Source organism: Salmo salar, chromosome 19 (genome assembly GCF_965601325.2).
Source record: "Salmo salar chromosome 19, fSalSal1, whole genome shotgun sequence".
NCBI lineage: Eukaryota > Metazoa > Chordata > Actinopteri > Salmoniformes > Salmonidae > Salmo > Salmo salar.
This window is the reverse complement of record NC_138309.1, coordinates 58,266,702-58,282,622: the sequence shown is the minus strand read 5'-3', so window position 1 is coordinate 58,282,622 and position 15,921 is coordinate 58,266,702. Positions and strand designations below refer to the sequence as shown.

General features: G+C 43.0%; 1 protein-coding gene across 1 annotated transcript; it reads right to left on the bottom strand.

Annotated features, from left to right (window-relative positions):
• Positions 1-16: 16 nt before the first annotated feature.
• LOC106579308 (uncharacterized) lies at positions 17-9,049 on the bottom strand. Its single transcript, XM_014159117.3, has 16 exons — positions 8,884-9,049; positions 8,170-8,345; positions 7,858-7,960; positions 7,484-7,644; positions 7,151-7,276; positions 6,918-7,040; positions 6,312-6,437; positions 6,096-6,218; positions 3,864-3,979; positions 2,239-2,308; positions 1,917-2,090; positions 1,642-1,830; positions 1,373-1,468; positions 1,093-1,270; positions 926-948; positions 17-739 (listed from the first exon to the last, which is right to left on the bottom strand). Exons 2-16 carry the CDS (start codon positions 8,335-8,337, stop codon positions 575-577), a joined length of 1,941 nt encoding a protein of 646 aa, XP_014014592.1. The 5' UTR covers positions 8,338-8,345; positions 8,884-9,049; the 3' UTR covers positions 17-574.
• Between the last annotated feature and the right edge of the window lie 6,872 nt (positions 9,050-15,921).

Here is a 15,921-nt window from a genome sequence, read left to right as displayed (position 1 = left end):
TTCATGTGAACACAACTGTGAAGAGAACTTTTATTTGTTGCTTGAACATCCCACATGAATCTCATTTCAACCCTTACATTATCAGAGACATCATTTGACCAATAATCATTTGACTTTATTATGCAACACATCATTTACATTTTAGCGGCAGGTTCAAGGGGAAAATCCATATAGTGAAGTTAGCCCAAGTAAACATACAGTAGTTCAGAAGAAATAATAGCACTAGAGTAAACATAGGAAACGATTAAATAGCAATCCATCAGCGATGGAGGCAAATTAAGAATAAACAGTCAACCCTAACCCTAGCCATCAAAGTGTCTAAAACAATATGATCAATTCAGGCAAATTCAATTAGATACAGATTTCCCAGACATTAAATTCACTACCCTTATTTTACCAGGTCAGAGAACAGTAATAAACAGGGGACTATAAATGTTTGTCTTACAATGTCGTGGATAGGTTGTTAGTCTGTGTTTATTTGTCCCACCCACCCACCTCTTAGAAATATAATTAGTACGGTATCAGCTTTCTTTAACGAGTAGTCAACTCTCTGGGTTGTGAGGATGTGGCTTCCCTACAACTCATGGCTGTAGACGTGTTCTTCATACTTGGTCTGCTCCATTCCGTCACAGATGAGGGTGCAAAAGGGGCACACTCTGTGGCTCTCCTCATGCAGCTCCAGCTCATTCGGGGTGATGCCAGGGAAGCACTCATGGCAGTGACGACATGTCAAGGACAACTATGGGACAGACACGGGTCATAAGTGGTAATAATATCGGCTCTAGACTGGATAGTTAACTGTACTCTAGCACAAAAATTATAGAGCATTATGAAACCAAATCTTTGATCCCAAACCACTAGTGTATGTTGTTGCAAACATAATCTGCCTTATAACCATGTATATCATAGGAATGACTTAACATACCACGTCCACGTTTGTCGCAGGGCCTGCAAACAGAATCATATGTCAGCCATAGTTTAACCTGTTTTGTTATTTTCCAAGAAGGTGTGTCCATGAGGCACAAGTGGCGTTCATGTCTCATTTAAGAATATTTAGGTGAGGCTTTCCAACAGCTGGAATATTGGGAATACCTGGGGTCTCATAAGGGTTCCCAAAGTGGAGAAAGGCAGCCAGTGTATCTTGCTGCTGCTCCTCAGTGGGGGTGGGGTCAGTTGAAGAGCCATAAGGGTTGGGATGCTGCATGGACACTGGAGCAGCCTGGATGTCAGCAAACTCCTTGCGAAGTCTCTCAACATTTCTTTTGAGATCCTGACAGATGGAATACAGTGGCAAAACCCCAATGTAAGCAAATGTCCCTAATTGTAAATAATTAAATGACTAGTAAAGAGTATCAAAATTCACAGCAATCACCTGATTTTCTCTGAACAACTCCTCTTTCTCTACTTTAGCGATCTCTGCCATGCTTTCTTTCTCCTCAATGACTCTGTGGAACTCTAAAAGTTGCATCTGAGAACAAGGAAATTGTGATCAGCTAAGAGAATACGTTTAGTGTGTTTTATATTCATTTGCTCTCACAGGTGAACTACATTCCCAGAACAAACAACAGATTGGTAAGACAAAAGTGATATCCCTGACCCTGTCTGTGGATCGAAATAGCATCAAAGATATTCTCTAAGCACCTCTAGTTTGCAGCTTTTCTGCTCCGCCTGTGTAGACCTCATGGCTATGAGATTCGTGCACTCATTGACCTTCACCAGTTCCCCCTCTAATTGCTCTGCACGTCTGCGTATGTTGTTGGAAGCCTGCAGCTCCTTTTGCAACTGTGTCCGAGCCTCCTGCAGCTGGCCAAGAAGAGCTTGGTATTGCACCTGAAGGCACACAAGAAGACTACAGTATTACATTTCACAATGGTGTGTACAGGAAGGACATGGTTCTTTTAGCAACTTGTTCCAACCTTCAAATCACTGTCCGCCATCTCCTGCTGTGGCTGGTGCCCCTGCTCTGACAGGCTTCTGTGTAAGGCCTTGTTCTCAGTCTTCAAGTCATCCAGGTCATGTGTGAGACCACGCAGTTTGCGCAGCTCCACAGAAAGCTTCTCCTTCTCTTTCTCACTGCTCTGGAGATCCACCTGGAAAGGGTCAGCATGAGATTCTGTGATTGACAGGTTTTTTTCACATCAAAGAAAGCACTAAATGAATTGGCCAACAGGTCTTTTAAGGAGTGTATGTGTGTTACAGGCATTCATTTACATAAATGACTCTGCTGAATGTGCTGACCTGTAGAAGCTGAATGTGATCCTTCAGTCTGTAAGACTCCTGCTCAGAATCTCTGAGCCTTGGGCTCAGCCTGTTGACACAGACACAGGGGCATGAGGAACAGCATTGTTACACAAGTGTAAAAAATATATATATATAAACTCAGCAAAAAAAGAAACAAATAACTTCACAGATCTTCATTGTAAAGGGTTTAAACACTGTTTCCCATGCTTGTTCAATGAACCATAAACAGTTAATGAACATGCACCTGTGGAACAGTCGTTAAGACACTAACAGCTTAGACGGTAGGCAATTAAGGTCACAGTTACAAAAACTGAGGACACTAAAGAGGCCTTTCTACTGACTCTGAAAAACACCAAAAGAAAGATGCCCACGATCCCTGCTCATCTTCGTGAACGTGCCTTAGGCATGCTGCAAGGAGGCATGAGGACTGCAGATGTGGCCAGGGCAATAAATTGCAATGTCCGTACTGTGAGACGCCTAAGACAGCGCTACAGGGAGACAGGACGGACAGCTGATCGTCCTCGCAGTGGCAGACCGCATGTAACAACATCTGCACAGGATCAGTACATCCGAACATCACACCTGCGGGACAGGTACAGGATGGCAACAACAAATGCCTGAGTTACACCAGGAACGCACAATCCCTCCATCAGTGCTCACTGTCCGCAATAGGCTGAGGGCTTGTAGGCCTGTTGTAAGGCAGGTCCTCACCAGACATCACCGGCAACAACGCCGCCTATGGGCACAAACCCACGTCGCTGGACCAGACAGGACTGGCAAAAAGTGCTCTTCACTGACAAGTTGCAGTTTTGGTCGGATTTGCGTTTATTGTCGAAGGAATGAGCGTTACACCGAGGCCTGTACTCTGGAGCGGGATCGATTTGGAGGTGGATGGTCCGTCATGGTCTGGGGCAGTGTGTCACAGCATCATCGGACTGAGCTTGTCGTCATTGCAGGCAATCTCAACGCTGTGCGTTAAAGGGAAGACAGCCTCCTCCCTCATGTGGTACCCTTCCTGCAGGCTCATCCTGACATGACCCTCCAGCATGACAATGCCACCAGCCATACTGCTCGTTCTGTGCGTGATTTCCTGCAAGACAGGAATGTCAGTGTTCTGCAATGGCCATCGAAGAGCCCGGATCTCAATCCCATTGACCACGTCTGGGACCTGTTGGATTGGAGGGTGAGGGCTAGGGCCATTCCCCCCAGTCCGGAAAGGTGCAGGTGCGTTGGTGGAAGAGTGGGGTAACATCTCACAGCAAGAACTGGAAAATCTGGTGCAGTCCATGAGGAGGAGATGCACTGCAGTAGTTAATGCAGCTGGTGGCCACACCAGATACTTTTCATTTTGACTCCTTCCCTTTGTTCAGGGACACATTATTCCATTTCTGTTAGTCACATGTCTGTGGAACTTGATAAGTTTGTCTCAGTTGTTGAATCTTATGTTCATACAAATATTTACACATGTTAAGTTTGCTGAAAATAAACACAGTTGACAGTGAGGGGACGTTTATTTTTTTGCTGAGTTTATATATAGACAGGATGATATCATGATATGACTGTAAAGGTCTTGTACTAGAAAGATATGTGCATTGAATGGATTGCTCGAGACAAGTACTCACTGTGCAATCTCCACACTTTGAACCTCAACCTTTCCTTTCAACTCCTCTCGCTCCTTCTTCAGCTGTTTGATCTTGCTCAATGCTTGTTCATATTTCTCACAAATAGGAGTCAGAGACTGCAGGCATTTGTGAAGAGAAATAGCAAGTTAAAGTGATTCAGACTTTGTCCCTTTAAGCCAATTTTTGCGAGTGCAGTTCGCTTAATATTTTGTGTAGTGTAAGGAAAGTTCCAAAGGAACTAAGAACCCTCAAAAGATCCCCCGAAGTGAACTGAACTGAGACCATCTCGAGAGGTGGTCTGACTTCGGTTCGCTTGAATTCTGCAGGCCGGTTCTCTTTTTTAGACCAATGTGAACACAATGCTCCCCAGGTTCGCTTGTCGTTATTCCTGCACCACACACTACACTACTTTATTAAAGAGGACTATACAGTGCCTTCGGAAAGTATTCAGACCCCTTGACTTTTTCCACATTTTGATAGGTTACAGCCTTATTTTAAAATGTATTCAATCTACACACAATACCCCATAATAACAAAGCAAAAACTGGTTTGTAGAAGAAAAACCCCCGGAAATATCACATTTACATAACTATTCAGACCCTTTACTCAGTACTTTGTTGAAACCCCTTTGGCTGTGATTACAGCCTTGAGTCTTCTTTGGTATGACGCTACAAGCTTGGCACACCTGTATTTGTGGAGTTTCTCCCATTCTTCTCTGCAGATCCTCTCAAGCTTCTTCAGGTTGGATGGGTAGCGTTGGTGCACAACTATTTTCAGGTCTCTCCAGAGATGTTTGATAGGGTTTAAGTCCGGGCTCTGGCTGGGCCACTCAAGTAAATTGAGACTTGTCCCGAAACCACTCCTGCCTTGTCTTGGCTGTGTGCTTAGGGTCGTTGTCCTGTTGGAAGGTGAACCTTCGCCCCAGTCTGAGGTCCTGAGTGCTCTGGAGCAGGTTTTCATCAAGGATCTCTCTCTACTTTGCTCTATTCATTTTTGCCTCGATCCTGACTCGTCTCCCAGTCCCTGCCGCTGAAAAACATTCCCAGAGCATGATGCTGCCACCACCATGCTTCACCGTAGGGATGGTGGCAGGTTTCCTCCAGATGTGACGCTTGGCAGTCAGGCCAAAGAGTTCAATCTTGGTTTCATTAGACCAGAGAATCTTGTTTCTCATGGTCAGAGTCTTTAGTTGCCTTTTGGAAAACTCCAAGCGGGCTGTAGTGCCTTTTACTGAGGAGTGGCTTCCGTCTGGCCATTCTACTATAAACACCTAATTGGTAGTGCTGCAGAGATGGTTGTCCTTCTGGAAGGTTCCCCTATCTCCACAGAGGAACTCTAGAGCTCTGTCAGAGTGACCATCAGGTTGTTGGTCACCTCCCTGACCAAGGCCCTTCTCCCCCGATTGCTAGGTTTGGCTGGGTGGCCAGCTCTAGGAAGAGTCTTGGTGGTTCCAAACTTCTTCCATTTAAGAATGATGGAGGCCACTGAATTCTTAGAGACCTTCAATGCTGCAGAAATGTTTTGGTACCCTTTCCCAGATCTGTGCCTCGACACAATCCTGTCTCTGAGCTCTACGGAAAATTCCTTTGACCTCGTGGCTTGGTTTTTGCTCTGACATGCACTGTCAACTGTGGGACCTTATATAGACAGGTTTGTGCCTTTCCAAATCATGTCCAATCAATTTAATTTACCACAGGTGGACTCCAATCAAGTTGTAGAAACATCTTCAAGGATGACAGGATGCACCTGAGCTCAATTTCGAGTCTCATAGCAAAGGGTCTGAATACTTATGTAAATAAGGTATTTTTTTATTTTATTTTATATATATATTTGCATTTTCGCTTTGTCATTATGGGGTATCGTGTGTAGATTGCGGGGGAAATTAATTAATTTAATCCATTTTAGAATAAGGCTGTTACGTAACAAAATGTGGAAAAGGTCAAGGGGTCTGAATACTTTCCAAAGGCACTGTATGTGAAAACTCCCTTCAATACATGACAAGGAGACAGAAAAAGTGTGGGAAAAAAAGATTAGAAGAGGCATTGAAAAATATTGATGGTATACAAACAGCTGTCGCATGTTTTGACACGTTCACCAAATATTTTTCATGAATTGGGGTCAGAGACTGCAGCCTTTCATGGAAAGAAACAGTTAGAAACAAGAGAAAATGCACTCAATAGTAGTAGTAATTCTTTGGTAGTCCCAAATGGGATATTGGTTTGCGACAGTTACCTCCTGTCCCGTGTGTGATTCATCCATTGATTTGGCATTCTGTGTCAGTTCTTCATGCTCTCTAGCATTCTGTTGCTGTTGCTCCAGTTTGCTCACTACCTGTGCAAGTTCCTCTTTGGATTCCTACAGGAACAATATACAATTCATTACCCTCTCAGCCTGATTAGGGGCTAGAAGTAAAACTGCTTGGTGGAAAGAAAAGACTTTCAAACAAACCTTGAGGCGGTCAACCTCTTGATGTTGCTCCTTTAGGGCACGTGTCAGAGTCTCATTTTGCTCTTTCAGTTGCCCCAACTCCATGACCAGCTCTTCTATCACCCTCTCACTTTTCACCACCTGTTCCTAGATTCAGAAATGCTCAAATCATGTCCATAACCTCTACTGGTTATGGATATGGAACACTAGTCACTTTAATAATGTTCACATACTGCTTTACTCATCTCATATGTATATACTGTATTCTATTCTACTGTATTTTAGTCAATGCCACTCCGACATTGCTAGTCCTAATATTTATATACTTCTTAATTCCATTATTTTACTTTTAGATTTGTTTATTGTTGTGAATTGTTAGATACTACTGCACTGTTGGAGCTAAGAACACAAGCATTTCGCTACACCCGCAATAACATCTGCTAAATATGTGTATGTGACCAATACAATTTGATTTGATTACTGTGTTTGGATACTTCCATCTATTCATCAAGTATAGTTCCACCAGTTATGGTGAAAAGCATTTATGTTTCAGTATGGAAACAGTTTCTTAGTTGTCAGATGATTTGTGATCACTGTGTTGTAGACACAAAATTCACCAAATATTACCTCCTGTGCTTTGTGTGAGTCTTCCATTGATTTAGCTTTCTGTGTCAGTTGTTCATGCTCTCTTGACTTCTGCTGCTGCTTCTCCAGGTTCCTGTCTGCCTTGTATAGTTCGTCGTTAGACAACTGCAGAAATAAGGTTACAATTCTGTTACCTCACATTGTAATTTCCATTCTCACACATGACTAGGGGCTAGAAATTAGCAGATGTTGTAACGAACATCTAGAAAACAAACCTTGAGGCAATCAATCTCTTGCTGTTGCTCCTTCAGGACTCCTCTCAAAATCTCATTTTGCTCTTTCAGTTGCCCCAACTCCATGACCATCTCGTCTTTCTCCCTCTCACGTTGCTCTACCTTTTCCTAGATTCAGAAATGCACATCATGTACATACATAACCTCTCCTACGGATAATTCTAGCTAAAATGTTCTTGTGAGGGACATCATCTCCTTGACCCAGCCACTAAGCAAGCCAAACAAAAAGTTATACATTTTTAAGTGTTCCAAACATGGTCTTTAAAACACAATCAAATCAACTTTTAATGTTAGGTATGGTGGATTGCTTTGTACCTGTGTTGTGATGACCAAGAGGTCGTTTTCCAGGCTGCCGTCTGTGCTTTGTTCCCCTGAGGTTTTAAAGCAGAATGGGGTGCTGGCTCCTCTCACTTGGCCGTTGCTATCAATATAGCAGAACTGATAGAACTCTGCCTCATCTTTTGGCAAGTAGTATGCTATCAGAATAACAACATCATTGTCAGTGTAATCCCCAGCATAATACTGATCACTTGAATGTCAAATAAATGTCATTTGTATCTAAAATTAAGAAATTAACATGGGCCTATAGGTATCATCAAAACCGAATTCACCTAAATTGATCACGATCATTCGTATCAAAGTTCATGTCAGTCGAAAAGTTTGAGGATAAAATGCACACATGGTCTTACCACTAAAAAGCACTTGTTTTCTGTTTGCATCCTGTTTTATCAGATCCAATGATGGTTCTATCCACACAAATGTGTAATAATCCTTTGTGGTGCTCCAGCCCACCTGCACAAAATCAGTTATAACACAATCAGCACAACATCAGTTACAACACAATCATGGCTGACTGACAACTGGGAGGCATTCCAGACTGTGGATTTCTATTGTTAAATATATGAGGTTATTATTTCCTTTGTGGAAATACAATCCATATCATAATCTCTGATGAAACAGACCACTCATGAATATTCATGACAAAATATCTGTAATCCCACCTTAAATATCCCCACCCAGTCTCTGGGGTTCTGTTGAATGGCTGCTGTCAGAGTGTAGCAGCAAGTCACGGCAGTATTTGGCGTGTAGGAGTGGGGGATTTCCTGAAATACAACCTGGGAAAAGGTTGTTGACAATTCCATGTTGGCTGCACTTTCGACGCTCTCCATTGTGACCTCTGAAATTGAGAATATAGCAAAATGAAAACAAGTAGGCCCAACATGCGCATAAAAAAACTAACAGCATGTACAACTCGAATAAACCATCATTTATGTTGTCAACTGAACCCGTATATGTATCTAATCTGGCAGCAGACGTTTTTGGATGGTTCGTTTGTTAATTAGAAGGCCAAACATTTTATATCACATAAAAATTGCATATAATGTTGCGTTCGCAAAACTAAGTTTCACTTTCATTTAACATTTATTGTGAAACGTATCGCCTATTCTTCACACTTGACAATCACATTTAACATACCCATACATGTTTTCAAAAGACTTTTGGACGTCAATTAGATTGTCAAACATATACTTCTAACCCAATAACTTATTCGATGGTGATTTATTATGTTTGATCAAGCTACAATAAACCATAAAAGGCCACAAATAAATCACTGGAGAGGAAACGAATATGAAAGTGAACACAATTCTGTCACTATTAAGATCAATGTGTTATACGGTTTAGCTAAAATAATGACATTAAATGGTTGAACTTACATGAAGTTTGGACTGCCAACTGCAACTGCCAGTTCAACTCAGCGGTGTCGCAACTCGGACTGCAACAAGAAGTACTTACTGTCCCTAGGTATTAATTTCCAGCAGAGAGGAAGAGGTTAGGGGCGAGGGATAACAGGGCTAAAATCTATCTTCTCCAACAGGTGGCGTTGTTTCGTTTTCTTTCGCTCAACAAGCGAGGAGCTTTTGTATGGAGGTCAATGAGAGAGTGTCGAATTTCGCTAACACAAAAATGCAATGGCTTATTTTCTATGTGTGGCTTATTTGATCAAATAGAAGTCTCATAATTATGAGGTGGTTACGACTGTACGGATATAAATAGGACACCTGACATCCCGGCAACTTTGAGAAAACACACTTTATATCGGAGTTGTGGCTGGTCATTACTACTTACCCCAGCCACAAAGTCATAAAGCCCATTTCTACAATTTATCTTCTTTAAATGTGATTTTAAACCTAACCTTAACCACACTTCTAATCTTATGCCTAACCATAACCTTAAATGAACACCAAAAATCAAATTTTTGTTTTCATATATTTTTTATGATAGCCTATAACCAATTTATACTTTGTGGCTGTGGTAACTTGTGGAAACCCTTGTGCCTGCTGTTCACACACGTATATGTTTATACTTTCCCTTTCACCTAGACCAGTGTTTGCCAGTACATGCATTTGTTGTGGCCCATGACAAGCACACCTGATTCTACTTGTCAACTAATCATCAATCCTTTGACAAGTTAAATCAGTTTTTTTTTGTCCTTGGATTCATCAGAAATGTGTGCTGCTGTTGATGGTACTCGAGGACCGGAGTTGGGAAACACTGATCTAGACAGTTGGGGAGATTTCACAATATGAAATAGGATATAGCATCTTCCCTCTGGAAAGTTGGATATTGACCTGTCCCCATTATTAAAGGGTTGGTCTTATGTTGTGACTGGATATTGCTGATGTCAATTAGTGGCATTGCGCTAGTCAGTATAGCACTATATAATAGGAAAGGGGTTCAGGTAGCCTTGGTGTCAGACTGTTTCTGTATTCAACAGTTCAGCTAAAGCAAAAATAGACTGTCACCCAGGATAGATGACAGGATGGGAGATAATCGTGATCAACTTTCAATTCCCTGCATCTGCTGTAGTGCACTCAGATATCTGTATGTAGCATGTAGCCTACAGACTTCTCCTCAGTTAACCAGTTGTTTTCTAGAGGAAACCAACAACAATTTCATTTTGTTGGTTGAATAACACAACAATCTCCTGTGTTTGCTTGAATACTTGGTCAATCTGGTGTGATTGAAGGTGCAAGGATCCCTCCTTCCATTGGCAAACAATAGCAGATGAAACAAGGGCCATAGAGGATGGGTAGAACTTTGCTATAGCAGAAGCAGACACCAAATCAAGTAAAATAAAATTGTATTTGTCACATGCGCCGAACACAACAGGTGTAGACCTTACAGTGAAATGCTTACTTACAAGCCCTTAACCAACAATGCAGTTTTAAGAAAACAGTACAGAGTCAATGTGCGGGGGCACCGGTTAGTCGAGTAATTGAGGTAATATGTACATGTAGATAGTGCTGAAGTGACTATGCATAGATAATAACCAGAGAGTAGCAGCGTAAGGAAGGGGGGGGGGGGGGGGGGGCAATGCAAATAGTCTGGGTAGCTATTTGATTAGCTGTTCAGGAGTCTTATGGCTTGGGGGTAGAAACTGTTAAGAAGCCTTTTGGACTTAGACTTGGCACTCCGGTATCGCTTGTCGTGCGGTAGCAGAGAGAACAGTCTATGACCAGGGTGGCTGGTGTCTTTGACAATTTTTAGGGCCTTCCTCTGACAACGCCTGGTATAGAGGTCCTGGATGGCAGGAAGCTTGGCCCCAGTGATGTACTGGGTCATATGCACTACCCTCTGTAGTGCCTTGTGGTCGGAGGCCGAGCAGTTGCCATACCAGGCAGTGATGCAACCAGTCAGGATGCTCTCGATGGTGCAGCTGTATAACCTTTAGAGGATCTGAGGACCAATGCCAAATCTTTTCAGTCTTCTGAGGAGGAATAGGCTTTGTCGTGCCCGCTTCACAACAGTCTTTGTGTGTTTGGACCATTCTAGTTTGTTGGTGATGTGGACACCAAGGAACTTGAAGCTCTCAACCTGTTCCACTACAGCCCCGTCGGTGAGAATGGGGGCATGCTCATTCCTTATTTTCCTGTAGTCCACAATCATCTCCTTTGTCTTGATCACGTCGAGGGAGAGGTTGTTATCCTGGCACCACACGGCCAAGTCTCTTACCTCCACCCTATAGGCTGTCTCATCATTGTTGGTGATCAGGCCTACCACTGTTGTGTCGTCAACAAACTTAATGATGGTGTTGGAGTCGTGCCTGGCCATGCAGTCATGGGTGAACAGGGAGTACAGGAGGGGACTGAGCACGCACCCATGAAGGGCCCACGTGTTCAGGATCAGCGTGGCAGATGTGTTGTTACCTACCCTTACCACCTGGGGGCGGCCCGTCAGGAAGTCTAGGATCCAGTTGCAGACGGAGGTTTTTAGTCCCAGGGTCCTTAGCTTAGTGATGAGCTTTGAGGGCATTATGGTGTTGAACGCTGAGCTGTAGTCAATGAATAGCATTCTCATGTAGGTGTTCCTTTTGTCCATGTGGGAAAGGGCAGTGTGCAGTGCAATAGAGATTGCATCATATGTGGATCTGTTGGGGCGGTATGCAAATTGGAGTGGGTCTAGGGTTTCTGGGATAATGGTGTTGATGTGAGCCATGGCCAGCCTTTCAAAGCACTTCATGGCTACAGACGTGAGTGCTATGGGTTGGTAATCATTTAGGCAGGTTACCTTAGTGTTCTTGGGAACAGGGACTATGATGGTCTGCTTGAAATTGGTTTTGGTATTACAGACTCAGTCAGGGACAGGTTGGAAATGTAAGTGAAGACACTTGCCAGTTGGTCAGTGCATGGTTGGAGTACACGTCCTGGTAATCCATCTGGCCCTGCAGACTTGTGAATGGTGACCTGTTTAAAGGTCTTACTCACATTGGCTACGGAGAGCGTGATCACACAGTTGTCCGGAACAGCTGATGCTCTCATGCATGCTTCAGTGTTGCTTGCCTCGAAGCGAGCATATAATTAATTTAGCTCGTCTGGTAGGTTTGTGTCACTGGGCAGCTCGCGGTTCTGCTTCCCTTTGTAGTCGGTAATAATTTGCAAGCCCTGCCACATCCGACAAGCGTCGGAGCCGGTGTAGTACGATTTAATCTTAGTCCTGTATTGATGCTTTGCCTGTTTGATGGTTCGTCTGAGGGCATAGCGGGATTTCTTATAAGCTTCCAGGTTAGAGTCCCGCCCCATTGAAAGCGACAGCTCTACCCTTTAGCTCAGTGAGGATGTTGCCTGTAATCCATGGCTTCTGGTTGGGGTATGTACGTACGGTCACTGTGAGGACGACATCATCGATGCACTTATTGATGAAGCCAGTGACTGATGTGGTGTACTCCTCAATGCCATCGGAAGAATCACGGAACAGATTCCAGTCTGTGCTAGCAAAACAGTCTTGTAGCTTAGCATCTGAGTCATCTAACCACTTCTTTATTGACCAAGTCACTGGTGCTTCCTGCTTCAGTGTTTGCTTGTAAGCAGGAATCAGAAGGATAGAATTATGGTCAGATTTGCCAAATGGAGGGCGAGGGAGAGCTATGTACGCGTCGCTGTGTGTGGAGTATAGATGGTCTAGAGTTTGTTTTCCTCTGGTTCACATTTAACATGCTGGTAGAAATGAGGTAAAACGGATTTAAGCTTCCCTGCTTTAAAGTCCCCAGGCCACTAGGAGCGCCGCCTCTGGATGATCGATGGTGACACACTGGTGCTGCTATTCCTGTAACACTAGCCCACTGCTCTCCTTCTGCTTCCCTGATTCAGTGTACAAAAGGAGATAACCTGCTGAGCGCTCTATCAGAGAGGTGTCAGTGTGACTCGTGTGTAGCCTAGTTGAACAGGTAGCAGCTCCCCAATGTATTGCCCAGCTTAAAACACACTATGCATAACCCTGACCTTTCTAACGTTAGCCAGGATAGTGTAGTATTAGGGACAGAATGGAGCATTGAAATGCTCTATGCACCTGTTGAAGGCCGGGTGTGGCTTTTGGCTCTTTTTCTTTCATTGCTCTGATCCATATTGCATTTTTTGAAGGATTTATTCTTATGATGGATTGTTGATTTTGAGGTTAATGTTTCCGGGTTAAATTTCTTTCTGCCCCATTTTATTTGATCAAGACCTTGTTGTCCTGTGCTGCTTCATTTAAAGATACCGCATATCTGTATATAATGACGAGATGAGAAGTTTAGATCCAAAATAAGCCCATAGAATCGCAGAAGGCTTTTTAAAAAAAGATTTTGGCAAGAGTGAAACCTCTCGCTTCGTCTTTTCATCTCTGAAGATACTCTGTGCACCCTGGTGGGTAGGCTAAATACCACCTGTTTCCTATTTTGAAAATGTTGTATTACATTTTCTCAGCATCCTGAACCTCAGTATAATCCTCCAGAAGTATTTGAGTCTCAGTGAACTGAACGTCAGTGTCAACCTCGCCTCTAGATGGTGCAAACTGACCTACATCCTTTTTCAAACCTCTCCTTAGAGACCCCTAGATGTTTCACAATTGTGTTGTAGCCCTGAACTAGCAAACCTGATTCAAGTAGTCAAGAGCTTTATGATTCCTCGTTGAATAGTTCAAATACATGTTGAATAGTTCCAATACATGAAATGGCTGGGGGTCTCTGAGGAGAGGTTTGAAAAAGGCTGCTCTAACCTACAAAATCTTCTGCGTCACCATTCACCATTTGTCTACTGTTATAAATATCAGGGGCGCAACTTTCACTGGGACTGGGGACGGGAGGGACAGGGGAAATGCCCCCCCCCCCCTCTGAAATTGCATTTTTGTCCCCACCAGTTTTAGCATTGGAATGTGATACAAAACGAGGCAACGGTATGCTTTAGGATAATGCCGACACCTCCGAACGGTTGGGTAGGCTGTTTGGAGTGTTTATCCAACCGGATAAAAAAAATATAAAAAAATGATATGCCCCCCCACTTCTAAAACCAAAGTTGCACCCCTGATAAATATAGTGGCTTTTGCAAAGATGTAACTAACAATGTCTTGATAAGCTGCTTGAGGACCTTGTCAAAGCTGGCAGGATTTCTGTCCTTCTCTGAATGGCTGATCATGGAGCAGCTTTCCGTTTCATTCTGTAGCTTCAGGAGATGAAGGATGAAACATCTGATTTTATTCTATTTTGACCTAATAAAGTGAACATTTTGTAGGGATATGTACATAATACCGATACACTGACTTCATTATGACTGACCATACCATAATAACCATAATGTGGAATACCAAGCGATCTAAAACGGCTCAAAAGCAGGGTAAAATCCGTCCACGACTCAAGGAGAACCTCAAAGGCTGATGTGTTTCTCTGGTGCAGAAGTCATCAGTTAGTACAGTGGTATTTCAACTTTTTCAACAGGGACCCCATTTTTTTCGCCAGAATTTCTCGTGACCCCACCCCAACTCTAATGGCACAACCTTAAAATTGGTACATTTCTACTTGAAGACCAACAAATAACCTTAATTTAAGTACACGTTCATCTCTCATCAAAATTAAGAGAACCAATATATACATTTACTCAATAAAATTGTCTTTTTCAAATAACCTTTCAAAAAAATATTGTTTATTGTCCCATACAATAATCTGTAGCATACTCTTATTTTATTTTATTTATTTTTAGGTACAAACCCCCACTAGGCGTTGCTGAGAGCCCATTGGCTGTCGAACGAACAATGGGCTGTGTGATTGGACGAAATTACAGCCTGTTTGTGTAGGAGGAACTTCAGCGCAAAAGAACAGGACGTCGGGAATGTTTTAAACAATATTGACACTGTGTGCCTGCCACACTAACACATATTGTGCGGAACGAAAAGTAGAAGGTAAGCTTTACTATTTTATTTTGACAGTGTATGGTTTGACATTTTCGGTGAGTGAGAACATGTTTGAGACTCAGGTGTTGATACCTACTTGCTGCTGCTTGCCCTGCAGTCAGCGAGCGTTCTGTTACCATAGCAATGCCATGCGCTATCCAGCCAAGAAGCTAACTAGCATAGCAGCAGGGAAGTCAAGTTAATACAGTGGGTTTATATTTTGAACTCACTATTTGCAATGTCAATTATTCAGTTACTTTTCTAAAAAGGTTACTGTTGGCTCAGTAGGGAATGGATAAACTGTAATGTGTAAAATAACATTTGCAGCTGGTGAGGGAGGGTATGTTAGGGGTAGGAAGAAAGCAAGTGTTAACATAGCAGAGACTCAGTCAGTGTGTGTGTGTGTGTGTGTGTGCGCGCGCGCTAGTTAGGAGATGACTGATACCTATTAGTTACCATGACAACAAGGAAACATAAGGTAAAGTGACCCCCACACAGATCAAATTACCTCCTAGGCTTTAATCTCTGTATGCTGGGGGGCTAGTTGTAACTCATCTTTGGTTAGAATAAAAGAAATATAGCTATGAAAGATAGAGCAGAAATTCTTTATAAATCCACAGGTTACAGTAACAAATAGACCAGAGCATCCCTTTGAACAACTACAGTTCAGTTCCGATTATCTGTAGTGCAGATTTCTCCATGGTCAATTCAAAGCTATTAGGATGTAAGTCAATCTGAGTAGGGCCACCCCTGGGCTCATAGTACAAATGTGCTCTTTTTGTTCAGGATTAGGACCAGACCAGAGGTGGATATGTGGCTTTGTGAGCTGCCTTCTGTTGGGAACGACCACATCTTGCTGGGCCCCTGAAACTGAGGGGCCACGGCCAACAAACAGAGTGGGTGAGTTGGACAGGTGGAGGGCATCGTCTAGCATTTCCACCCGCCTTGAATGCACAGCACAGGTTTGTGTACCTTCAAGAAAAAGTATATATATGTATGTGAGAGTGCTGTTCATTGACTACAACTCAGCGTTAAACTCCGTGGTCCCCTCC

Coding starts and splice junctions, on each gene's coding strand:
- LOC106579308 (XM_014159117.3), bottom strand. CDS start 8,337: ATGGAGAGCGTCGAAAGTGCAGCCAACATGGAATTGTCAACAACCTTT. Junction 6,438..6,917: donor ACTCACACAAAGCACAGGAG/GTAATATTTGGT, acceptor TTCTGAATCTAG/GAACAGGTGGTGAAAAGTGA. Junction 1,271..1,372: donor AGTTGTTCAGAGAAAATCAG/GTGATTGCTGTG, acceptor TCCATCTGTCAG/GATCTCAAAAGAAATGTTGA.